The sequence below is a fragment of the Amblyomma mixtum genome, chromosome 3, assembly GCF_055824585.1.
Source record: "Amblyomma mixtum isolate Tamu chromosome 3, ASM5582458v1, whole genome shotgun sequence".
Taxonomy (NCBI): Eukaryota; Metazoa; Arthropoda; class Arachnida; order Ixodida; family Ixodidae; genus Amblyomma; species Amblyomma mixtum.
Window position 1 is genome coordinate 37,418,177 of NC_143014.1, and position 25,795 is coordinate 37,443,971.

Consider the following 25,795-nt stretch of genomic DNA (forward strand, 5'->3'; position numbering starts at 1 on the left):
TAACGCAGCTGGGTCGATGAGAGGGGGAGAATGCTGACTCAACCAGCCCAGCGGGAAAGGAACCTCCCGAAGTCTTCCAGCAGGGGAATGAACTTGCCTCCCCGCCGATTTCCCAGAACGCGAGTCGGGGACACAGAATTCTTCAATTATCCGCCAGCGTGACCGGCGCCGCCAAGTCGCCTCCGCATTCACGGTGGTTGCTCGGACAAAAGCTCCTGGGCCTCGCCTGCCTTCGTCGCCGCTATAGTGGTCATCTCCGCTGTGGTCGCTGGGGTTTCTGCTGACAATGGCCCTCGACATTCTTGCTACACTAATCCGCTGAGGCTCGGAGGGGCATTCCAAACATCCCACTTCCCATGGTCGTCGCGGGGTTGTCGACCTTGGTGATTGTTCACGGTAGCTGTTTGATCGGGCCACGTGGTCCGAAGTACGGCTACAACAGCAGGCCTCGATGAATGTTCACGATAGCGGCTTGATCGGGCCCACGTGGTCCGAATTACGGTTACAACAGCAGGCCTCGATGAATGTTCACGGTAGCGGCTTGATCGGGCCCACGTGGTCCGAAGTACGGTTACAACAGCACGTCCGCCGCCCGAAGAGGTCTCGTAGTGGTTGCAGCCAACGCTGCTGCGCGCAGAGACCTGGAGTTGTGTCCGTTCGGCTTTTGGTCACAGCTGGGCCCAAAGGTTCTTCCTGCTTCGTTGACAGCTGCAGTGATGGGAATGGCCAAAACCATTTTGTAGCAGGCCTTGTAGCAGGAAAATATTCGCTTTGTAGCAAGCGTCACTTGTTTTGTAGCAAGAGCCGGCATTTCCGAAAAAAAAAGCTTAGAAGACAAATTTATAGTTTATTTGTAACAGCATACATCAATGCAATGCAATACAGAAACACACAAAGTGTATATTGACTAGCACTGGTAATCATTACCATGGTAATTGTACCGCAAGACAAAGAAACATTGTCTTCACCAGCAACAAAGAACTGAGACCGAAGTACTCAAAATATTAAAATAAATTATGAGTGTAAACAGGAGCAGCCACTGAACTAAACCTGCTTTCGAGAAAAAAAGGAACTGACCATCTTGGATTGCAGTAAGCATGTATGACAACCCTTCGCACAAGAATCAAGAGAAATGAAAGGGAATTAGGCATGTGCTTTAAAAATACTGATATCAGATGGACAGGCCTATGTTCCTTTCTTTGAGCCCTTATTAAAGGCAGCCAGATGAGAGACACTATCATTCATTTTTTCCCTAGCTTGGCTCAATATTGCCTGGCCACTCGCAATGTCACTGAAGTTCTTCAGCTTCATGCCCCGCTCAATCAGCAATTCAGCATTTCTGAACATGTGCTGCGCTTCATCTACCTTCTGTTTCGCTTGTGCTTTAGACAAGCTGGCACTTGCTAGCACTGGATCCGCACCTGCACGTGGCCTTTTCGACTTCTCTTGTTCGCAGGCAATGCGCTCTGCATACCGTTTCGATGCGCCTCGAACGGCCCTAATGACATTTGGACAAATTGAAAGCTGGCATGGGTCACTGTTGTACCTTCTGGCAAATGACATAATCTGGCGAATACCATTCACGCTTGCCAGACAAAGGTTCGACCTCTCATTCAAAACCCTTGTATTCTGGCTGAAGCCTCGCTCAACATCAGCGTTCCCATGCGGAAGCGAAAGAAGGGCCTTGACAAGCTTAGTCAAAAGCGGATATTTTCTCTCACCTTGAGCGCCCTTGATGATAAATATATTATGCCAGTATTTGTCAAGTGGCCCATCAGTGCCCACATTCAGCGCTTCAGAGCTTAAGAGTGTCACCTCATCAAGGAGAGATGAAACTTGGCTAGGTTGTATCACTTGAGGCGCACATTTTGCAAGATATCTGAACGATTCTGCTGAAGACTCCTGGGAGTGGGTGTTTGGGTGCAAGCACCTGAGGTGCTGAAGTGTCAAATTCTGAAGAGGAAGCCTTGTCAGAAGGTACTTTGAGCACGCTATGTAAAATGACCTAGCTCCTAGTCGAAATTCAGCTTTCTCTGAAGCAGACCAAGATTTCATAGCTTCCTCAGTATCTGCCCCAACTACTATGCTTTCCTTCCAATTCTGCGAACTTTCGACATCAATGGAAGCGAGCTCATGTCCCTGTTTCAACATGAACACCTGAGGCCTCAGAAATCTGCCCAAAATTTTCTTCAACATCATCACCATTTCATCATAAAGAACATGCAGCAAAGGTTCACTCTTTTGAAACAGCGTCAGAAATCCCACAACTAGGTCACCTGCATTCTTCACAAACAGAGCCTTTGCGTAGAAACTTTTGTCATTCAGGTTTCTGTTTAGTCTCGCCCTCATGCTACCTGCAGCACGCACTGGTTTCTGGGAGTCTAGGATGCTCTTTAGGGCAGAAAACTGCTCGACTAGTCTTTCCACGGCTGGTACAAGAGACAACCAGCGACAGTTGACATGACGCAAAAACACAGTTTCAGGCAATCCAAGAGCCTCTTGTTTTTCTTGGAGCTGGGCACTTTGCACCGAAGATGTCTTGAAAAAGTAATACACGTCACTGACTACAGTTTCAACTTCACTACCAAATGAATCAAGAGCACATGAAAACGCGTTGTGCACCTTGTGCAGCGAGCACTCTCCGATTTCCATTAAGGGGCCGTTTTCCTGGGTCAATTTTTTCTTTAAACACTTCATTACATTTGGACCATCACTGAAAAATGAAAAAAACCCTGCTCGAGGAATATTTTCAGTGGCTTCATTTACACATTTCAAAAGGATATCAGCCGTTGCCCTCCCCAAACGAAACGACTGCAGGTGCTCGACCACTACTCCTTTTTCAGCACCAGAAAAGTAGCGCACGAGAACATCAAACTGCTGGCACCGCTGTTCTGGCAGTGGTGTTTCATCTACACTGATACTGTAAAACACACCAGGACGATTCAGTTCCTCATGCACAAGTCCCTTGAAATAAGGCCCAAGCCCATCTGACACAACGTAAGACACTTTTTTCCTACTACAGGAGAAGTCTTTAGCCACCTTTGAGTCGGGAAACATCAAGCGATGAAGGGGTGTAGCCGTATCCGCCCATGAGTATGGGAGACCTTTTATCGTCAATGCCAAAACAAAAAGTGCTTCGCTAGCTGTGACACGGTCTGCATGGGTCATCGTGCCTGTCGATGAAAAATCCAACGATGCTTGAACAGCAGCTGGCCTCTTCAGCCTCCCGTCAGGGCCCCGAAGCTTGCTGGTCAGCTCCAAGTGCTTTTTACTCTGTGAATGCCGTTTCACTGCTGTGACACCATGCTGTGAGCAGTTGATTGTCTGGTTACAAATAATGCAATAAGCATTTTCTTCCCTTTTTCCTGGTCTGCACCACACCTCGAAGCAATCTCCATTGCAGTCGACATCTTTCAATATGCCAGAGTTAAATTTGCTGTTGCGTCCTGCAAACGATAAATAATAATGTTAGTTTGATGAAATAAAAAGCTGTTATGCAAGCAATATGATCCTGTAAATTAGAGAATAATTGTAGAGTGCTTAAACATATTCTAAAAAAAAAATAAAGACCCAGGAAACACTACGGTTCTTTTCCCACAACAGTCATGGTTAACAATTATACACTTCATTCAAACGTGGCAGTACAAGTTATAGAAACACGTTCCTCGATACAGAACTGAATATTAAAAATTAACTTTAACAAAATTTCAATGGAGGCAAAATTCCAGAGGGCCGTGCGATGTCAGTGCACGTTAAAGATACCTAGGTGGTCGAAATTTCCAGACCCCTTCACTGCAGCGTCCTTAGGTTGTAGCTGTTGCACTAATAGCTGCAAAAGTAGCTTTTTCAGGGCTTTCAGAGCACCTGAGCTGCACATACCGGCAATCTTTCCTGCACTAATTTGATGAATAAACGTTAATTTGGATAAACGTTAATTTGAACACGTAAAAACAAAAGAGCAGTTTGTGATAAATCCAGAATAAGCAAAGTGCCAAAAATTTGCAGCTCACTAATTGCAAAGTATTGAAGGCTTCTGTCTAGATGTTTGGCAGAGCAAGCTCCATTCTAAAAACCGGACACGTGTAATTATAAAAGCAGTACCACTTTCGCCGACAAAGAGCGCACCTGCTTTGAGCGCGCGATCGCGCTATCATGCAGTCCTCGACCGCCGAGGAAGGGTGGAGGCTTTCTCCCACGTATCCCTTACCCGCCCGTTAATTGCTGCCCTGAAAAACGACCTTGTTTCCCCTTACTTTTTGAAAGCTTCCGCCGTAAATTCGCGAAGCCTGCCAAGCTTCGACAACAGACAGGGCCGTCAGCGCAGCGCCAAAATCGTACGAACGTAGCGGGCGCGCCAGAAGACGCTTGTTGCTTCATCGTATAGCCGGAAGGCCGCAAAATACCGCATTCCGTGGAACTTTCTTTCATTTTCGCCTCGGAAGTTTTTTTAATTACGGCAGCAACACGAGCACGAAGGCCAGAAGGCCCACCAACTCCGTGAGAAATGTACGGCGTCATATACGTCCGCGGTATACACTTTATTTCAGAAGCCGCTACATAAAACTCCTTAGCATGAGTTCAGTGCTCATATCCATATAACACTTTCAGCTCAAGCTGCAAAGGCACCGCTTTAAGGACGTCTTTCAATCAGCCAAGTGATGTCAGGAAAACGCATTCCGTAGGCTCCGCAGCCGGACAATCCGAAACTACCAAGCGACCTCGCATGCCGAGTGAATAAAGGAGCGCGTGAATGGCCCGGTCGCCGGCGAGTTTTATGCATTTCGTGCCGCAAGGTTGTTATGGGCAGCCCGGACGTCACTGTAGCTTTATTTCAACCACGGAATTCGTAGAACTGCGGATGGCAATATGAAATTACTGAGCGACGTTACACGGCTGCCCAGCACGCCACGTGCTCCAGGGCTTTCGAAGCTGATACTAGCGTAAGACGAACGCCACAAAACTACAAGTACTCTTTCATAAAAAGTAAACAAACCGGGAATTAACAGCACCCTCTCTTGCAGGCTCAAACTACCACGGTCCTGAAACATGCATCCACCGCCATTCGCTCAATTTGCTACTGTTAAGTCATGTTCAGTTTCTAAATTTGAACCCCGCCACACTGACTCATCAGCTCTTATGTCCAGAAAGACTCATTTGAATAAACTAAAAGGCGCAAAAAACGAGAAAAAGCTTACCTTTCAGTTTCGAGAGCGCCATCGTGACGCCGCCACAACGCCGCTGAAACCGCTGAAACCACGCAGTCGAGGCGAACGAGCGGCAGGAAAGTGCAAGAGCGCGCACCGACGCGCCAAGGCCTAGCCACGGCCCACTCCACCAACTACTCGCCTCCGGTGCCGGCCCACCGGAAACGCTCGGAGCTCGGACGCGGTGGAAAGCGTGACGCGTTCACGACACCCTCACTCAGTCACACTCTCCCATCAGAGACGAAGTAGACGGAGCACCATGCGGAGCACTCTAGACGAAGACTGAGAACTGGATCGTATTGGATTTTACCGGCTACTCTCAGACTTCAATGGCGGACAACAGTCGCAAGCATAGTTCCCTCACAGGGCAGTACCTGACGTTGGCGACGGCTCGTTTTGGCGCAGCTTTGGCGCAATTTTGCAAAAAGGCCCCTTTTTGGAGCAGCATGTAGCAGCTTTATCGAAATGGCGCAGATTGGCGCAATTGGCGCAGCATTCCCATCACTGCAGCTGTAACGAGCTCAACCAGCAAGGTACACAGCCCAACCAGCAGAAAGTGCCAAACCGACTTTAAGAACTGCCAAGCTGTTTTCGGTCGACAAAGTCTGTTTAGAAAAAATGAGCTGTCGCGTGAAATTTACGTCCTCCTCCGAAAGTTTCCAAGTTTGACCAAACCAGAATACACAGAGCTTGATTAGTCAAAAGGGAAAAATTTTCTAAAATTTTGGGGGGGTGCCGTAGCACGGTGTATGTCACAGAAAGCCACCGCCCGTGAGAGCACAAAGGGAAGGTGGAGCTGCTGAACACACATACAAACAGACAAAAATGATTCTCGCTAAAGCAAAAGAACAATACAAATTTGCATAGCGGAATAACGTCTGGGGAGTCATGAAAGGGCATTACACGGGAAAGCTTCGGCTGAGGCCATCAGCGTTTCCATTACCTCGCACTTTACTGCAACGCATGTAAACTGAGTCCCGCAATGCCAAGCTCCAAAATTTCACTCTCATTTCGCATAGGAGAGTGTAATGAACAAAAGACAAAAAACAAGCATTAAACTCAATATGAGATTATGCGTCATATCCGCCCCTTGCGCGGCCGTGGTCCGACAGCTGCTTTAGCAGATAAGACATTACATAATGCTAGGAATTTCAGCTTGCATTTCTGTACAGGAGAGTTAAATGAACAAAAGAGACAAGCATTCAACTCAAGAACGGGTTATTCCTCGAACCCGCCCGCAAACAGCGGTGCGACTCAGGGAATTTACTGGTTCCTATTTTTCAGCCGCCCCCTGCGCGGCCGCGGTCCGATAGCTACTCTAGCAGGTGCAACAGGACACAAGGCTAGGAATTTCAGCTTAGGACCCTTAACTGTTCCTCGTCCAAGTCTCGTAGTTCTGAAGTTTGGCTGACGCTCAGAAAGCAGAACGCGAGAAGGGAACGGACGAGTGCGAATGCCGTGCCAGCGTATCCGTCTCTCTCGGATCGGGTTCGCGCGTTGCGTTCTCTTGGCTTGTGTTCCCACGGGGCGGGTGCGAACTCTTGAGCACCGAGGTGCCAAATTGGGGCGGCTACGCGGTTCGGATTTCAGTCGAGCAGTCAACAAGAGCCGCACTTTCCCCTTGATTACCTCTTCCCGTTTGGCCACCTCTATACGCTTCCGCACCGTGGAAACCCTCGCTGTTGGTTTGCGGGGCGCGTCACTAGCCATCGCGGAACCGTCACAGGTTAAGTCGTCGGCGTTCGCCTCATTGTCAGTTTGTGATCCAGCCTGCTCTGGCTCACTACCGTTAGAGTTTATAAGGCTTACTGGGTCATGTTTGCCCTCGTCACCCGCGTGCTCTGCTGGCGCTGCGAATTCTGGAGCCTTCGAACTGGTGAGGACCTGCGCAGCGTTATCTCCAAAACCAAGGCCCTTTTCTTTGGGCAGCATATCCAAGCGATTTGCTAAAATCGAGGGATACTGCATAGGCAGGTTTTGGGAGACCGCTGCCTTGGTCAGACGCAGCTCGAGCGGGCTCTCGATCGCGACGCGGGCAGTAAGTTGGTCGTGTTGGATACCTTTCCTATCCTTATACTGGCGGTACAGCAGGCCAGAACGGAGCTGGAAAGGTATGTTCTTCCGTGACACACCTATGTCACTTTGGTGACTCAAATTTCGTAGAGTCTGGTCTTTCTCTTGCTCAGCGGTGAACGTTTCTCTGTCCACGCGAAGGAGTTCGAGAAAGCCATCTGAGTGGGGCAACACTAGATTCGTATTCAATTCCTCACCTAGCCCCAGCTCATCACATGCGCCTGCTTCGGAAGACTCACTATAGCCTGCACTACTGTCGGTACTCTTTACCGCTGTGCTAGAGGTGAGTAAGTCCTGGGCTGGCTCGTCATTAGGTAGCGCGGAGCCGTCACGGGTAAAGTCGCCGGCGTTCGCCTCATCGCCAGTTTGCAATAAAGCCTGCTCTAGCTCATCACCGTGAGAATTTACAGGCTTCGGGCTTACAGGTTCAGGTTTGCCCTCTTCAACCACGTGCTCTGCTGGCGCCGCGACCTCACGAGCCTTCGAAATGGTAAGGACCTTCGCAGCGTTATCTCCAAAACAAAGGCCTTTTTCTTGGGGCAGCATATCCAAGCGATTAGGGAAAATCGAGGGATGCTGCTTAGGCAGGTTTTGGGAGACGGCTGCCTCGGTCAGACGCACCTCGAGCGGGCTCTCGATCGCGACGCGGGCAATGGGCAAAGACACGCTGGTTTCAGTGGAGCATAACTCATTTTCGGGTGTTTGGTCGCGAGCGGCTGTCGTTCCCTGATCTTTGAACTGATCATTGTTTCGAGGCAGCGCTGAGGCGCATTCCTCGCTTACAATAGAACTTGCAGTTGCCACTTTCAGCGCGCGACTGCTTTCTGGAGGACTACCTTTTTGCGCTGCGCCTACGCCTATCTGGGTTGCAAGGACAATCTGTGCGGCATCGCGCTTTTCAGCTAACGCCGCGCTCTGGCTTGGAGAGCCACAGTCGCTGTCAGGTGACTGACAACGACGCTCTGTGCCGCAGATTATCGCTTCAGCTTCCCGACTGCCACTGTTCTTCTGAGCAACTACAATGTGCGTAGCTGACCAAGCGGGGCTCTTTGGCTGGTCGCTGACGCACTGACGGGAGCGCTGCCCGCTGCTATCACTTCGGCTTTTAGATACGGTCTGTACACGAATTCCGAAGTATCGGAAGAGGGCACTTTTCGCTTTGTCGTAGTTGCGGGCATCCTCATCGGACAGTCGCGCTAATATGGCAGCGACATCACAAGGGAGGATAGCCAGCAACATCATTGACCATTCGCCCTGATCTAGCTCCTCTTCCGTACATATCTGTTCAAAACTCGCGAGGAAAGTTCTGAAGCTCTCGCCTCTCTGAAAAGTCCTCAACCGATCTCGGGCCCTTTTCCGTCTCAGAAATTGAGTCGTACGTTTGAGCTCCTGCTGCTCTCGTTTACGTAGTTCCTCGAGCTCAGCGCGTCTCTTACGGCATTGCTCCTGCCATTCTTTTTCAACCCTGTCGGCCTTCTCCTTGCGTTCTTTTTCAATCCTGTCAGCCTCCTTCTTAGCGGCTTCCTTGCGGTAAAGGCGTTCTTTTTCAATCCTGTCGGCCTCCTTCTTAGCGGCTTCCTTGCGGTAAAGGCGTTCTTTTTCAATCCTGTCGGCCTCCTCCTTGCGTTCCTTTTCAACCCTCTTGACCTCCTCCTTAGCCTTCCTGATTCCCTCCTGAATGACCTCCCAGGTCTCCAAAATTTTGTCTCCCTCCTTAGCACCACATTCCTTAATAGCCTCAATCAGCTGCGGCTTTCTGTGACTCTTCCTGGCCTCAATACCCAGCTTTTCACACAGCAACATCAACTCTGGCTTCTTTAGCTTGCTCAAATCCATGGCAACTTCCGAACGAGGACTTTCAATACAAGCTGCTACGTGAAATGCATAAGCGAGCACGTGCAGAAAAACAATCTACAGGAAGCGATAAATTTCCAGAGTTATCAAGCCTGGCAGATTCTTAAAGAAAGTCAAGCGCTCACCACTGCTGAAGCCAGGACCAAGCGTGGAAGATCCCGCCGCTGCCAACCAGTTGATATATTTGTCGATGCTAGAAGCGTGTCCCACCAGGCATCGGGTCCAGGAGCACCGCCGCAGTGCCGAAGGAGGAAGGAACGTGGGCCGGAGACGGGGAGTAGGGGAAGTGAAGGAAAAAACTGTATTCACATATTTACATTATTTACATAGAGCGGGACTGAGAATGGCTCTCAGTGGAAGGGGAACGTCTTCGTCAACCGTAGTCGACTGGAGCTAGCAGGCTCCTCGGCCACACTCACGGCCGAGTTAAATATCGTCCGGTTTCCCCAGATCCCTGGCTGGGGAATAATGGTCGACGAGCACTGTCCAATCCGATGGACCGAAGGGGACGTTCTTGTCACCACCCACGGCTGGGCAGGTGCGAGCTTTTCCACTCTAACGCAGCTGGGTCGATGAGAGGGGGAGAATGCTGACTCAACCAGCCCAGCGGGAAAGGAACCTCCCGAAGTCTTCCAGCAGGGGAATGAACTTGCCTCCCCGCCGATTTCCCAGAACGCGAGTCGGGGACACAGAATTCTTCAATTATCCGCCAGCGTGACCGGCGCCGCCAAGTCGCCTCCGCATTCACGGTGGTTGCTCGGACAAAAGCTCCTGGGCCTCGCCTGCCTTCGTCGCCGCTATAGTGGTCATCTCCGCTGTGGTCGCTGGGGTTTCTGCTGACAATGGCCCTCGACATTCTTGCTACACTAATCCGCTGAGGCTCGGAGGGGCATTCCAAACATCCCACTTCCCATGGTCGTCGCGGGGTTGTCGACCTTGGTGATTGTTCACGGTAGCTGTTTGATCGGGCCACGTGGTCCGAAGTACGGCTACAACAGCAGGCCTCGATGAATGTTCACGATAGCGGCTTGATCGGGCCCACGTGGTCCGAATTACGGTTACAACAGCAGGCCTCGATGAATGTTCACGGTAGCGGCTTGATCGGGCCCACGTGGTCCGAAGTACGGTTACAACACCTCCGACATGGTCACCGCTGCTCCGCCTTGTCCGCAGGCGAGCGGCAGCTTGACAGCAATGGTCTCGATTTCTACTCCCACCATGTCAGCAACGAACATCGATGCCACCCGGTCTCCTGAAGACAATACATGCCAGCGGATGGAGGCTGGTTTCGAGCTTATTACAAACGACACACACTTAAGGCGGTTCCGGAGAGTCCATAGTCCCAACCTACAAGCTTCGCAACGCAGCCGAGCACCCAAATCCTCAAGAAATCATCGATACCCCGTCGCCCGCTTCCCCTACCGCAAGACGAGCATAAAATCGCCATGCGGCATCAAGAAGGCCTCAAGCTCAGCCAGAGGAAACCTTAGCAGATAGCCCACTGCCTAAGTACCGCCTGCCAGATTCTCCTAGAGACCTTCGGCCAGGTCACCACTCTAATCGTCCAAGAACAGAGTATTGTAATCATCAGTATTCCGGATGTGGAAGTTGCCAACACAGTAGGTGAGGTCTCCGTATGAGGCAGATAGACTACCCTACTTTCGCCTACGTTGCTGCGCCCGATGGCTCCACGAAAGGCATTATTCACGGCGTGGCAGCCGCCACCTCCCGGCCGATCTCATATACTACGCACTACCATGACACACTGTGCCCCCCGTCCGCATGTTGGTGAAGAGTGAGAGCGCCCTGATCATCTTCAGGAAAGTCCCCTCCTACGTCTATTACCGCGGCGCCGAGCACCGCTGTATTCCCTACCGCCCCACACGCCAAGCGTGCACCAAGTGCCTCGTCGCAGGCCATCGTTCGGATGTGTGTGCCACACCAAACATAAAAATCCTACCGATGATCACATGTGCGCCGCTAAGTGCACTCAGTGCGGCGGAAACCACCCCACCAATGACAGACTGTCCAGCCCCACACCACCGTCCTCGCAGCACAAGCAAAGCCGACAGCCAGTCGGGCTCTTGAAACCCCACGCGGCCTGCCACAGCGCGCCAGTCGTCCATCGAGGACTCCAGCCTCACTTAGCGGCCAGGAGACGCGTGGACGCTCCGGCTCCCGACCCGGCCAGAAGGGAGTACAGGGGCCCCGATCGCGGTCCACGTCTATAGGCCCTCCAACGCACCTATGGCACCAACGACATGGTTCGATACACTGACGCCGCCATGTACCCAGATCGGGCCGCTACGTTACCCAGCGTGATCGAACACAAGCTCAACACTATCGCCACAGCTACCGTCAGTTGAGTTAGCGGGCCGTCGGTCAGTGGGCCATTCATGGCTCACCCCGGGCGCCGCTGACTTGGTCCTTGTCTTCAGATTTTCTAAGCGGCTCGTCGCGTGGCCTCCACCCCGGCGACGGTCTCTCCCGGCCGTTCTAAAACTAACACACCAAATGCTGCTGGCAGAGGGCCGCCGAGCCGAAAAGTAAAAATCAGCGACGGCAAGCGAGGGGAATGGGTCCCGCTCCGCGGACACTGCGTGCGCGTCGCACACCCGGGCGCATTGTCTGGGATCAGTTTTATGGCTTTTTAGAGCGCGGTGTCGAAAAGTTTCAAAGAAAGCTTCAAGGACGCTTGAGGAGTGAGACTCGCGTGCAAGGCTACTGGCGGGCCACCCGCTGGGTGCACGTGCGAACGGTCGTGCTGCTGGATGGCAGTTAATGAGCTGTGTTTTCTCTGCCTCTGGCGAGTGGAGCTCAGATGCCACCCTGTATCTGTGTTTTGAGCCATAGCTGGTGGAAATTGTGCTTGTGTGTATTTTGTTGTCGTGTCAGAGTTGTTTTCAGTTTATGGAAAAGCGAAAAAAAAAACGCGATCGACTTCTTGGAATGCGCGCGGTGCTCGCTAGTAAACAAGCTCATGGGCACTGGCGTGCCACTGGTTCGTTCAATTCGAGAGAAAATGCGACGGTTGGCTCTCAGAAGCTCACTTCTGAGTGCTCACAAAAATGGTCCCCAGAATGCTGGGGAAACTGATTTAAGGAGGTTTTTGGCGCCAAAAGAAAGGACTTGGGCAGGGGCTCTTGGTGGAGAGTCGCGAGAGTACGGACAGGGCCAACGCTGGCCTAGTTCCGAAGAACGAGGAGTCGCTACGCGTAGCGCGAGTCAAGTCGGTCAGGCAGGACAGAGTTTCGTAGGGGCGAGCTTTGGCCTGACGCTCCCGATCGTTCTTTGTGCTAGCGACCACCCTTGGTCGATGTGTGTAAGTGTAAATAGTTTGTAAATAAATCCAGATGTATATTTCTGCCGAGAAGGTCGTCTACGCTTCATCTTCCGCTGCAACGTGCCGCGCCCAAACGGACCACGTTCTCCACCGAGGAACCAAGTAAAACTCCGTCCTCACTTCAAAACCGGCATATACTACCGGCATAGACAACACAATCGTCATCAGACTCCCAGGCAGCTCTCCGCCACTATCGCGAAGACAATATCTCGCGCTATGCTCTTCGGATCCCATGCTCCTCTAGCAGCCCTCTACGAAGAGCCAAGCTGATCTCGACATCCAAACATGACTCCCTAGTCGAAAACTGGCAAGCCCATGCCGTTGCCCACACCTGGTGTATGACCGGGCACCAGTTTCCTAGAGGAGTCGACAGTGAGTCTCCGAACGCCAGACCCGTTCCCAAACAGTTTTCGGAAATTCTAGTTTACCCCCGAGCTGAATGGCTTAGATATGCACCACCACACCGATGCCTTAACCGAGAGGAGGCAGTGATGTAGCGCCAACTACAGACACCTCGGCCTGTACACAAATTCTACCCGACAAACTACTCCAAGAAATGCCCATACTGTACAGCATACCGCTCCCTCTATCACATCACCTGGGCATGCCAACTATATCCCTCCACTCCACCTAACTCCTCCCCAAGCCTACAGCAACGGGAGTCTGTGCTGTCCAGATCGGACCTGGACGACCAGCGCCAGCTGGTTGACCGAGCCCGACAAGCGGCCGCTAGCACTGGGGCCCTGGACTAAGGGCTCCACCAACTCTGAGCTTAAGATCACTGACTGAATTGCATTGACTGCGGGCTACGAACACTCCGCTGCTCTCCAAACCGACCTCGCAAAGTGGGCGGAGGGTGTCGTTTCGACTCCGCTCGTTTCGGATTTAAGCGCTCCTGTTCGAGTTCGCGCCCCCACGCAAAGATTTAATGCTGACGGCTGCGGGCTATCGGAAGCCCGGACCTCACTCCGGATTATGCCGCTGATAGCTACTGTCGCTTATTCCCCGCAAAGGCGCGACCGGAGAACACTATGGGAAAGAAGGACGTGATCGTTTTTCTAAAGAACGCGTTTCATGCACATTCGATGTTTCACTTAGAAACGATACGACCAACTTTCGCATAGCTATGCATGCACTCGGCGCGAGACTGCCATGAATAGAGCGCATAAACCTTGCATAAAAGTTGCACTTCAGTTTCTTGTTTTGTCTCCCGAGAAGCCCTCAGCGGGGACGCCGATACGAACCCCACTCGTCTTCGAATCGTGGTCAGAACACGCACTCCACGTCACGTGACGCAGGCCTTTTGACTTGCTTCAGGCACGATTGCCCGGACAGCCCATTCGCAGCTAAAAGAATCGACAGGTAAGCGGACAGCGGATGCACGTGGTCGTACACCATCTGCGCACATCAGACTAGGAAAAACAAAAAAACAAAAAAACTGCCGGGCACCAGCCACAGTGCAGCACTCGTGGACGTCCTTCAGAGATGGATTTTAAAGGACACACATTCACATGTGCCAGAGATGAACGCTAACTTGGTGCCCGAAAATCCGGGTTACCCACGCGAAGTCAGCAAAGCACGAATGAAACTAATCTGGATAATTTGAAAGAAAATAAGCACAGCATGGAGTAGAGCGTGCAGCAGCTCAGATGAGCTAACATAGCCACTAATGACAGCGAAGTGGAACCTTAATAGTGAGTGCATCATAAATCGTGCAAAACAGTGACAAGCACGTTCACAGGTGCACGGAACAGCACACCTCTACCACTAAGCCGACGATGCATTATAGACCTTACTTAGGCTTCGAACAACCGATGAAGAGAAGGAAATGGAGATCCCATACACGATCCAGCCGCCTCTTGCTTACAAGCTCTGCAGTGCACCGTGCCGCATCGAACGATTGGAAAAGCTCACCAGAAAAGCGGAAAAACTGCTTGCTAGTGCTGTGGTCTTTGTTAAAGTCAAACCGAGGAACGAAACGGCGAGCACTGTTGATCAGCAAGTGGCCCGGGAGCAGTGCCACAAACCTTTGAAGAAACACGAAGAAGCCACCGCCTCGCGGCCCCTCTATGTCTTTGCTTTCGCAGGATATGCTCCACCCAGAGGCCCAGCACCTGACACGCCTGCCACAGTTCAAGTGGAGACAAGAGGGAGCCCGTACCCAACCTTTGCAGGACACCACGACACACGCGTCCATTACTGCATCCTCCTGCCCCCGCGTCAGATTCTGCCGGGCCCCGTCCGAAGACAGCCCGAGCGAGTGAGGATACCGCGCGGTCTCACGCGAGCCGCGTGACGCAGTCCCCGCGACCGTTGACCTGCGCCGAGCGCATGGGCGACCACGTGCCGCCCGCGCACAAAGCAAGCCCCGCAGGCCGTCCTTGCGCGTCACGGGCACCGATTGCGGCGCCTATCGCCCCTTCGTCCAAACGGCCTGCTCCTATCGCGCCTAGGGAGCACCTTCCGCGGACCAGCCTCGGCGAGGACAACCGCGGCGCAAGGGCGGCTTTGACCACAAACAGCCGACGCATGCAATGGGCCAAAATGGAATGATGCGGCAGTACTACTGTGACGGCATGGGAAAGGGGGACAGCAACAAGCTCAGCGCCACTGAGAGAAGGTGGAAACGAACAGGCCTGGAATCTGCGACAGCCGAGCTTGATGAGGGAATGCACGGCACAGTCGCATGCTTTAAAGGAAAGTTGCCAATTCTTGCACGTAAAGCGACGACCTGGAAACCACAGTGGATGGTGAAATGTATTGGCTTCACGGCAATGAAGAACACCAATGATATGTCAGAGTAAAAAGAAAATGTCGGAACAGTGTACACCGCCTCCTAAGTGTGAAATGGGCTGGTACTGAGAAAACGCATCGCTCAACTGAGAAATAAGAGAAAAAATAACGAAACACACACAGGAAACAGGCTCATCAAGCTCAATAAAATTTGAACACACAACACGCATTGCATAAAGAGGGAGTACAAATGAACTGTTATGGGGTACGGAAAGCTACATACGTCAATGACAGACGGATAAAATGTGCCCAGGATACGCTGCACTGTACCTGAACAGTGAGCAGCATATACCGGGTGATTAAATCGGTCAGGAACTACGTGCTTACTGACGGCAGCCGACAGAGCGCCCAATTCTGACCACTCTTAATGCGAACTGCAGAGGCGTCGGCAAAATAGCAAAATACAAAAATTCGCTAGCCTTTCCATTTGTGCTTAATGCCTACGAAACCCCACATAAACATTCTTGGCACAAAAAGTCGGCAAATGTAGCAAACAAAGAACTTTTGTACATTCTCGCAAAAACAAGCTTCGTATTCGTCACCAGAAAACCTGCTGAAGTCACTTTGCCCCTGCGTGGGCGTAGCATCTGGGATGAAGATGTCATGCGTGTCCATAAAGCAGTCAGTAAACAGACCTCATGGCAACAGGGATTCCTTAAGATTTCATTTCATTACACTGAATTTGTCCACTACCGGTTACCTATGCCTCATCGGTCACGGCTTCGGTACCGGAGCCGCTGGAGACGAAATGAGCCGGTGGTTTCGGTGCACGTAAAAAAGCTTCCAGAAGGTCTGAATTAATCTAAGCCCTCCACTAGAGTGCACGTCCCAGCCGATGTACCGCTGTTATACAAAAACCTCATTAAATATAACTGGCTGCATGCTTTAGTGTTACAACAAAAAGTACCTGCTGTGAACCTTTAACGCTTGAAAATCACAGTCAGACACATTTTCACCACACGTCACCCACTAACTTTTCAGAAATACAAGTTAAATGCTGAAGAACGACTGGGCAGTCCCTGGAGTACATTACACTGTTAAAAAAAAAAAACGCGCAAATGGGAGTAAATGGCTTGTCCTCAAGCGCACACCCAAAAGGAGGTTTATTTACTCCATATAAATGGAGTACTTTATTTGCTCTCTTATAAAAGGGAGGTATTTAGGAGCACAAGGGAGTAAATATTATTTATATTTATTTATCCTCATTTGGGCTCATTCTAACAGCAGTGCCAGTGGCGGAAATGGACAGGTAGCTGCGGACCTGCAACCCAGCAAGGGAAACTGCGCTGCCCTAATGTGACTTAAGAAAAAACCAGCCAAACGACGGGGACAAAGGAGAGACGAGGCACACACTACGACTGGACTATCGACTGTGCTTTATTGAAAAACAGTCAGTCTCCCAGGAAACCTAACAGAGCATGCGCAGCTCAACGGCACCGCAAAACCAAGCACGAAAGACCGCGATGCTCGTAAGATAGTCAAGCTGCAGTGTCAACGGGGCAGGTCACCTATTTCTTTCTGCATCAACATGATAGACGCCGTGCTAATACAGTTATCTCCATGATTACTCCGCTCAACCTTACCCTTGCCTCTGAGCGGGAAATCCTCGAAGCATTTCACATTAGTAATCATGGAGATAACTGTATTAGCCCGGCGTCTATCATGTTGATGCAGAAAGAAATAGGTTACCTGTCCCGTTGACACTGCAGCTTGACTATCTTACGAGCATCGCGGTCTTATGTGCTTGGTTTTGCGGTGCCGTTGAGCTGCGCATGCTCTGTTAGGTTTCCTGGGAGACTGACTGTTTTTCAATAAAGCACAGTTGATAGTTCAGTCATAGTGTGTGCCTCGTCTCTCCTTTGTCCCCGTCGTTTGGCTGGTTTTTTCTTAAGTATGTACCAACTCACCCAGATTTCAACTCTCCTAATGTGACCCCGAGTCACGCGTTCTTTTCGCCGTCTGCGAGCCCAGCAGCGGAGTCGTCTGCTTGTCGCCTGCTTTTGCTTTACGAGCTCGTTTGTTTACCTGCGGTCATAGATAAAGCGATGTAACATTAGCATCAATAGTTTAAAGCTGAAAAGGAGACTCGGAGTAGTTTTCATGCTCATGCACCAGGCTATAGTTGACAAACCACAGTAGAATAAGTTGAAAATAGAACATCCCCGAAAGTATTCTGGTATGGCAGTGTTTTCTTTCATCTTCACTTCTTTAAAGCATGGTTTCTTAATATAACTGCGGAAAAATGTGGTCTCATAAGCTCAGTCATGGGCTCGACATTGAAACTATGTTCTAACACAGTTTGATGTTGATGCAACCCACTATAGTCGGCTGCAATGCACCGCGAGAACCACACCGAAGAAAAGCTGTGAGAATGAGGCCTAAGCGGGGGCTCTAACGGGGTGGCGACACCAACAAATGAAGACCAGGTATGGTTAGAGCGCTGTAGGCTTCACAGGAGCAGTTCAATTATGTAGCTTACTGTTGCGGAAAACGGCGACAAGCCGATGCTTTGTATCGAGGTGGGCGCCCATGAAGAAGCAGAGATCCAGCGGCGACGACGGTAACCAAGGGGTCGTCACTCACCGCCATTATCAGACGACTGACCAGAAGAAGACGAGACGCTAGGTGGCGGTGCGAAAGACGCAAAATGGTGTTTTTTAACTCCGTTTCAAAATGGGAGTTATAAGAAGGAGAATCCTCCGTTATGCTCAATTATTCAGTGCAGGGAGTAAAATAGGTCATTCAACACATTTTTACTCCACACTGATGGAGTATGTGGTTCCACATATGGAGTTTAAAAGCCAAAGTCAACCACTTAAACCCCAAATTTGGTTGATTCTTGTTTACAGTGCATCGTCTGCTGAGATGCCCGACGCCACAAGGAAATAAAACACCTCACAAGCCAACTGCAATCCGCGGGTGATTGCTCGCCTTTACTCTGCGATGACTCGCGGTCGAGTTAACGACAGTTCGCAGATAGGATATTTCTCACTTGGGAAGCGTGTCTGAGGTAGTAAGGCAGCTATGAAGCTTCTGCAACACCTGTGGAAAGTAACGTTCAAACCGCTGGAAGCGCTTTCGTGCTCGGAAGCCGAAACTTGCACAGCAGGCGCGCGCGTTTCGAAAAAGCCCTCAGAATACAACATATATAGGCTGCACCACCATGTTTGAGACCAGAAGCATGGCGAAAAAGTGCACGTTCTTTCTACATATATACATAAAAATCTGCATATCACAGCCTGCTCCGGCCCATAACGTCACATGACACCCAGAATTTATGTACGGTATACAAATATCTATACCTAGATGTACATATTGACAGGCGCCTCGCACTGTTTCCGCCCTGTCTTGTCCTCTTTCTGAAAGAACTGACCTGCTCATGTAATTTGCGATTTTTATTTCAACGGTAAAACTTGTACATAAACCATCCATGCAACTCAGTGAAAGGCTGGAATAGATTAGTTACGCAAGAACTGGGCCTGTTGTCAAAAGACAAGTGTAGGCCATTCGCTTCATCGGCGGAGGAGAAACCTGCACAAGAGGCTCGAGCGTCCCGTCGGCGACCACGACGCCGTTCTACAAATCGGATCAGTAGGTGTTGAAATGAAATAAACGGAGACTGTGCGTAACCTAACGAAAGTGTTTGGTATTGGCCATTACAGTCTGTTTCCTGTTGTGTTGCTGCAACGTTGTTCTTGCACTCTCGTGTGTTCGCACAACCACCCTTGCGTTACGAGTCGGCGTGTGCGTGCAAGTCAGCCGAAATTGCGCTCGGAAGGAAACGGGCCTCGCTGATGGCCTTTCATTCGGAATTCTCCAGGCGTTCTCTAGAGGAAATACTGCCTTGAAAGCAAATCACATTGTTTTATTTAAGACATTATTTTCCGACTGCCTCCTGTATCATTTTCAAGGGCACTGATTCCTCAGATCTTTAAAGATTTTACACTCATCATCCCCCTTTTAGGTTTTGCTAACCGTTGCACTAAATCACAGTTTTCTTTTTTCTTCGCTGCATTTTCACTTTCATCGGCCTTCGTTCCGTCACGTTTTGCGCGGTAAGCTGGAAGCCTCAGCAACTGCCAGCCGACGCCTGAAGCGCCATTATAAGCGAACAGGTAGCCCCAGAAAGAGCGAGAGAGAGAGAACAACCACCAGTGCCTCCCAGTTCACCCAGAGTGAGTGAACGCCGCGGAATCATGCCCCGAGTTCGGAAAGAGTGCACAGGCGCCATTACAGACTCTTCCCTCAAGCCGAAGCGACGAGGTTTTGGAGCTCGCCACCGCCGGCATACCGTTCGCTAATTAACGGGCCCAGCAAGAGAAAGAAAAAGGGGCGAGAGAGCGAAAAAAGGGAGGCCCGGGCATCGCAGAGAAACCAGGGCTCGTTACGAGGCCAGCTGTGCCTCGGTCGCCGCCGAGGAACCGGCGCTCTAGCGGAGTTCGGAATCGATCGCCGAGCCCAAGGTTCAATGCCCCCGGCCGCCCCAGCAGAACGCGCGGCAAAAGTGCTCTCCCGCGCCCGTGCGATGCCAGCCCACGGGGGGGAACGCTGTCCAGGGACATTCCAGCGCTGGCGGGTGGCACCGGAAACTGGCACCAGCCGACGGGCACTGCGAGCGGGAGGAGGCCCCTTCCCCGCTGGTGCTAACGGGGCCGCCCCCTCCCCCTCAGCGATTGCTGCTGCTGCAACAAGGCCGCAGCAACAAGGCCGTGCAGGCCTGGCAGACGACGCAGTCCGCAACACAGATGCCGCCAGAAAAGAGGCGAACCTCGCACAGGTGGTCTCCGCAGTAGCGGCATCCATGCCGCGACCAAGCCTTCGTCTGCAGGCTTCTGCGCTCTACTGGAGACAGCATACAGGGACAAGAAAGGACACCCACAAGCGCTGGAGATGCTCATCGATTAGGGAAGCAAACGACGGCGAAAGCAGCCCACAACAAAAGAAGGAAGTGGTGCATGTGACACCCTTTCCAGATTTTTATATCTCAAATGGACAACTTTTTCTCACATTAAAAAGCTTAATGGAAAATGAACTGCAAGCACAAGGGTGCCGACACTAATTTCCTCAAATGAAGCTCCGTCAGCACTTTGGTGAACCATGGAACAGTATGAAACTTTTGACCTACGCCTGGTTGAGCTTTTTGTTTATGAGCATGTCAACATGCTGTCTAAGCAGCATTTAATAGCCTTACATGGAATAAAAGTGGCGAATGAGATTTTTATCTGAACTGCTTGACCATACACACACAGAATACATGCAGGAGCAATGTCACAGGTCAGTCGCACACCTCAGCAAACTGTTTTCATCTCCAGCTTGCCGGGCATATTATTCTGATGTGTGATGTCCAGGCAGGTCAGCAATAAGAAATAGATGAGAAAGCACAGTAAAAAGCTGCAACATGCACTAACTAAAACAATGAAGGTCGAACAACATACACACAGACAGGAAATAGCAGTAGCTCAGAACTGATACTTCAGTTTTTATACATGCCCGACCTAATTTATTGCATGCTGATAATACTCATCCATGAGAAAATTCAAACAATACTTTCCTAATGTGTACCAATAATAATGAAAATAAACGACTTTTTGCTGGCCATAACTAATACAATGTCGCCTTCGATCTCCCGCCCTCCATAGACTGCACTAGAGATGCCTACCTTTCAGACAGCTATTGCAAAATACATCCTCATTCACAAACTGCAACACAATTTCTTTGCCTGTAGTTCTAATTCTCTGGAATGTAAGTTTTTGTAGTTTTACTTTCTTGTAAACCCACCTCCTCTACCACGCCCCCTGGGCCTTGATATAAATAGAAAAAGTTGCCACACCGAGCTGATTTCTCATTTTGCACTTCTCACGGTTGTGTGTGGAAACAGTGTTCACTCAAACAAACTGAAGAGCTTCAGGTTCAAAGTAAACTTGAAATTGTTCAACTGCGTCAATAACCAACAGGGCCCGACTGGTTCCACTGAGTGAAGATAGCGTGAACATGGTGAGAATGCAGTATGAGATACGACAGGTCAACTGGCAGTAAAGGCTGTTTGTTTGCAGCTGGGGTCAGAAGCTGATCGAATGATCAATATATATGTTCACAGAGGCATTAGTGCTAGGACAGTCAAAGATTGCATGCTGGGCACTTTGCAGCAAGTACAAAGGATGGAATGAAAGCTCTTCTAACAAAACACAGATGGATCATTCAACTATGCCTCTGTTGCCCATCCTACAGCAGAAGTGTAAAAAGCGAACAGTAAAACTGAAGCAGTTTTAGTGACCATGCATTTGCAAGCAGTACTGCAGCATTCCACACACTGGGGGCTAAATGCATGACAGCAATTCACGTCATGAACGGATGATGGAAAATTTGGCTGCACTTTCAAGTCCATCACCACAAGTCAGTAATTATTGTACAGTCACTAACAGACGCCCAGGACAAATGTGAAGAGCTTGATAGCAGTGCAAGATGGACAATAGCAACCATAAAAAGAACTAGTTGTGAATTAATAGCTAAGATTCTGCTTCGTGGAATTCTAACTTGAATGAATGGCATTACCCAGACAAGTGGAGAATAACAATGAATGCTTTCTAAGGTTGCAGTTTCCCAAACAAGGCAATGACCTATCGCAGGGTAGACGTTTTATGCACAGATAAAAGAAGTGAAAAATAAAGCAAGTGTTGCCCCAAGTGTTCAGAGATACAGTGGCAAAGCAAAAGGTCCCAACTTTCGTTACAGCAGACCTGCCAATCATTCCTCGACTGCGATTAGGATATCAAGTTTTGATGCGAGGGATAGAATGGTGCTGAGATGAAAACTATGTGGACCTTGACATTCCACGAAAGGCTGTAAAGATGACGGCCACTGCGTAGCCATGAAGCCATATTAGATGCAGCACTGCGAAGCCACGAAGCAAGTACTAAGCAAGTTTTAGGTGTCAGTCCTGAATGTCAGTAATGTCTAGTACTACTACTACAACGAACATAAACAGACATTCACCAGAGGTTAAAAGAGACTGCCACTGGAAAGGACACAAGCTCATGTCCTATAACGTGAACAAAAGGCCGTCCTGCAGAACGCTAGTCCGTGACTAAACAGCCCGGGAAACGTACGTCCTGTTTCCCACTGAATGCATTCGCACCACACGCATTCGTGTACGTGAGCAGCTGCGGTACAGCACATGAGATTCCGATACGAACCGCTTCTCGCCCTACAACAGACTCGCAAGGGAGCAATTGACCCCATTCCACAAGTTTCCACATGCACGCCCACAGAGTCCTCCTCGATCGGCAGCAAAGCGAGGACGCAAAATAATTACTAAACGCATAAAAAAGGTTACCTTCACAGTTTCCCCCCTCCCCCCCTCTTCTATTTTTCGGACGCGCTCTCAAGAATGCGGAGGGAACGTATCAGAAGCAAGAAGCACGCAGTCGCAAGTTGATTGCGTGAGGATCGCAACATTCTTCAACACAACTGCACTGGTTCGCGAGGTCAAAGGAGCCCCTAAACATGAGTTCCATCGGCAGATATGCACCTGCCAAAACACGGGGAAACCAACAGCACCACCACCCAACAACACAAGGTTCAACTTGCTACTGCCGAATCTGCTTTCGGTAATCAGCTGTGGTCAGCAAGGCCTCAATAAAAACTAGCCCGTAACCACGCACAAAACTCAGCAGCAGAATCAGTAGGGCAAGCACAGCTCAGATCCGAAAAGGAAACTGCGCTGCGCTAAGGTCCCGGAGCGTTTTGCCGCCATTTCCGAAAACGTAAACATATCGCGGGCACTCACCGCTACCGCTGCTGCAGATCGCTCTCGCATTGTGCTACTGCAGCAACGCTAGCAGTGCAACAGATCACGATAAAATAAATCACGAGTATTCGATAGCTTTGAACATGCTTAGTCAGTGTAGGCAGCAGACGAAAACTTGGCACAGACAGCGGGAGTAAGCATGCACGTTCTCATTTATTTTTCGCATCCAATGCCTCTATCTAAAGAAAGAGGCTGCACAGAGAGAATAAACTATAAGAAATAACAGTTGTTTTGGTTTGAACTCAGTTCTTAAGTTCTTACAGGATGAAAAAAATGGCTGCAGTGCGCGCGCTTTCGGCAGGACACACCGTTGCCGCCCCACTCAAGACGTAGCACGCACTGTGAGCAGGAAACGCGGTACGAAAACTCACGATACTTACAGAGAGCTCGGGATGCTTAGGATCCTTATGCGACGCTGCACGGATTATTCCAGCCCTCCAATCCAAATCTGGTGGCTTGGAAAGTTTGGCTTTGCCCGCACTGTTAACACACAGAAATCGTTTGCCCACAATCTCCTCGCGATGCTTGTAGGCCATTGCACATAGTAAGTATCCAACCACTGGCTGCTGGAGCCCAGACTGCACACTAAGAAACTGCGTGGACTGGACGAAAACACTACCACGTCTCCAAACGCGAACGAATAATACGGGAGTTGAAAGGTCGCCACGTAAGTCTCAGTACGCCTGCGCGACCTCAGAGAGAGGAAAAAAAAGTAAAGCAGTTGTTAGCCACGTGACTGAAAGGAGCCCCGCTACTGGAGCGCGAGCCTGCTGGGCGCCCAATAGAAAGACGCGAGGCTCCCGGCTCCGCCAATAGCGACGTCCGCGCTTGAAAGTGGCGCGTCGCCTCCGGCGCGTTGTCTCGGGGCCAGCGGATCATGTTCTGACGTAGCCTGTTCTACGCTGTGTTCAAAGATTGCGGATGCTGTTTTTTGAAATATTGAGGCAGTCGTCGACACCTTTTTATTCTCACAAGCGCTCAGAACCTCGTGGATAAGTACGCAATGATCTCCACCGTCATATCCCGGGTTATCATGTGAGTACTGCGAGCGATCGTTTCTTTTTTTAAATTGTTCGATGTGTTCCAACACAAAGCCTCATACTTCGATGATAAATTTGTTAAAATCAGTGGTTACTTCTTATGTTATCAGTGGAGTTACTCTCATGTATTCAATTTGTGTTGCACTAAACGTCTCTTTGCTAGCATCTGCGCAGCGCTTGCTTGTTTTGTTGCTCCATCTGAGCAGCGATATCGCCAATTTTGGTTAGTTGTGTTTGTTCCCATCTTGAAGATACGCTCGTAATACGATTGCAAGGTTAGGATCTCATGAAGATGGTCTGTTAAAAAGCGAACGTATCACCCGTTTTCTCGATTGTGGGACTGTCTTACGTCATTCTGAGTGGGCAAGAACCGGCCGCCTATTTCACCTGCGTTTGTGTGTGGCATCGAGTTCATTGTCCCTGTCATCCCCTGAACACCCTGAGGTTAGAACTGCTTGCATGGTGTTCATATGCGTGCTTATCGAGTTATGTCTGACCAATTGATATCCAAGTGCATACTGCGCCACAAAGACCGTCCACGGTGTGTCATTGTCGTTGTCAGCAGGCAGCAGATGTTTGTGAGAGGAGGTCCGTCGTTTGTTCCTATTGTGTGTTTGCATTGTGTTCCAGTTTTTGCGGCGTGGCCTTGTCTCTGTAATGCTAACTGCGCGTGCTGTGCGAAGAAATGATGGACCTAAGATACGCTCTCCTGAACGGGTTCCATGTTTGGCTGTCGTTTTTGGCCGCTCGGTTTTCTGCTCCTTATGATATCAGCTGATAGCAGTCAGTAGCGCACCTCTGTATTTGTGCCTTCCGCATACCCAGGACAGATTTCTGCAATGCTGGCAATGAACTGGAGCCTAGGTCGTTATGCTTTGCATGGTATACATAGCATCCTCGTGATCACGCTTATCTGGGAACAACTACGGCCTTCACATATTCAATCAGGCAACTCCCGAGTAAATGGATGGCAAGCGTTCTGCTGGGATTTTGTCCATTTTGTGACTTTTGTGAATTTGACTCTTAACTTATTTTAGAAGTGCACTGTCAAAGCGCGTCTCTAAATGTATTGAAAATTTGGCTTGTGGTTTTTATAGGATAGTTTCTTTTCTCTCTCACTCTCTTTCTCTCCTGCGCGCTCGTGTTAGCGTGCGTGTATTCGTACAACTGCCGTCGTAATGAGAGGCATACACATGCTGTTTTGCCAGTGTAGATGATCATTTCACACAGCTGAGTGGAGTTGAGCCCTGTCATCTACATGTTGGCAGCCGCCCCACATTTAGTCGAACGGTGCCATCTGACAGGCGGGCATTGTTTCAGCAGGAGCTGTTTGATGGAGTGAGCTGCATGGCAGAGAGGGCGTTTGTCAGCAGGAGGGGTCAGACAGACCCCCCCCTCTGGAGTGCTTTTGTGCTGCGCATGTGCCTGGGGGAGGAGAGAATCTCGCTTCCTGCTGGGAGGGGAGTCCGTTTATTTTGGTTGGAGCCGACGATTATTTTGGGGCCTTGGGAGAAGGAGCTCGCTCCTGTGTAGAGATGCACTCTTCCTTGCTTGGGAATGTGCAGCTCTGATTTCCCACCCGGGCGCAGTCGTGCCCTGTGCCGCGTCCCTTTGTGACTTTTTCTGATTGTGTCAGCCCCATACTCCACCATGTTCTGCTACAGTGTTATTCTGTGAGTGA

General features: G+C 50.2%; 2 protein-coding genes and 1 long non-coding RNA gene across 13 annotated transcripts in view; 1 reads left to right on the forward strand and 2 right to left on the reverse strand.

Moving 5' to 3' along the window:
- Positions 1-23,756, reverse strand: part of LOC149349674 (uncharacterized) — a 289,088-nt gene extending 265,332 nt beyond the window's left edge. For 8 of the 10 annotated variants that reach the window (XM_089578732.1, XM_089578726.1, XM_089578724.1 and 5 more), the window contains exon 1: positions 23,455-23,755. In XM_089578732.1, coding sequence (XP_089434858.1) covers positions 23,455-23,610 — 156 coding nt within the window. In that variant the 5' untranslated portion in view covers positions 23,611-23,755. Of the gene's footprint in view, positions 1-23,454 lie in introns of all 10 variants that reach the window. The other 2 variants (XM_089578727.1, XM_089578725.1) reach the window with 1 other exon arrangement.
- On the reverse strand, positions 834-5,714 carry LOC149349676 (uncharacterized). The gene is made up of 2 exons (XR_016290150.1): positions 5,196-5,714; positions 834-3,446 (listed from the first exon to the last, which is right to left on the reverse strand). It is a non-coding gene; the product is annotated as an uncharacterized LOC149349676 (long non-coding RNA).
- Positions 23,757-23,915: 159 nt separating the features above from the next.
- The window catches only part of LOC149349677 (uncharacterized protein T19C3.4-like), a 35,942-nt gene continuing 34,062 nt past the window's right edge, over positions 23,916-25,795 (forward strand). The window contains exon 1 of one of the 2 annotated variants that reach the window (XM_089578744.1): positions 23,916-24,109. In XM_089578744.1, the coding sequence (XP_089434870.1) occupies positions 24,078-24,109 (32 nt within the window). In that variant the 5' untranslated portion in view covers positions 23,916-24,077. Of the gene's footprint in view, positions 24,110-24,166; positions 25,788-25,795 lie in introns of those variants that run through there. The other variant, XM_089578745.1, reaches the window with a different exon arrangement.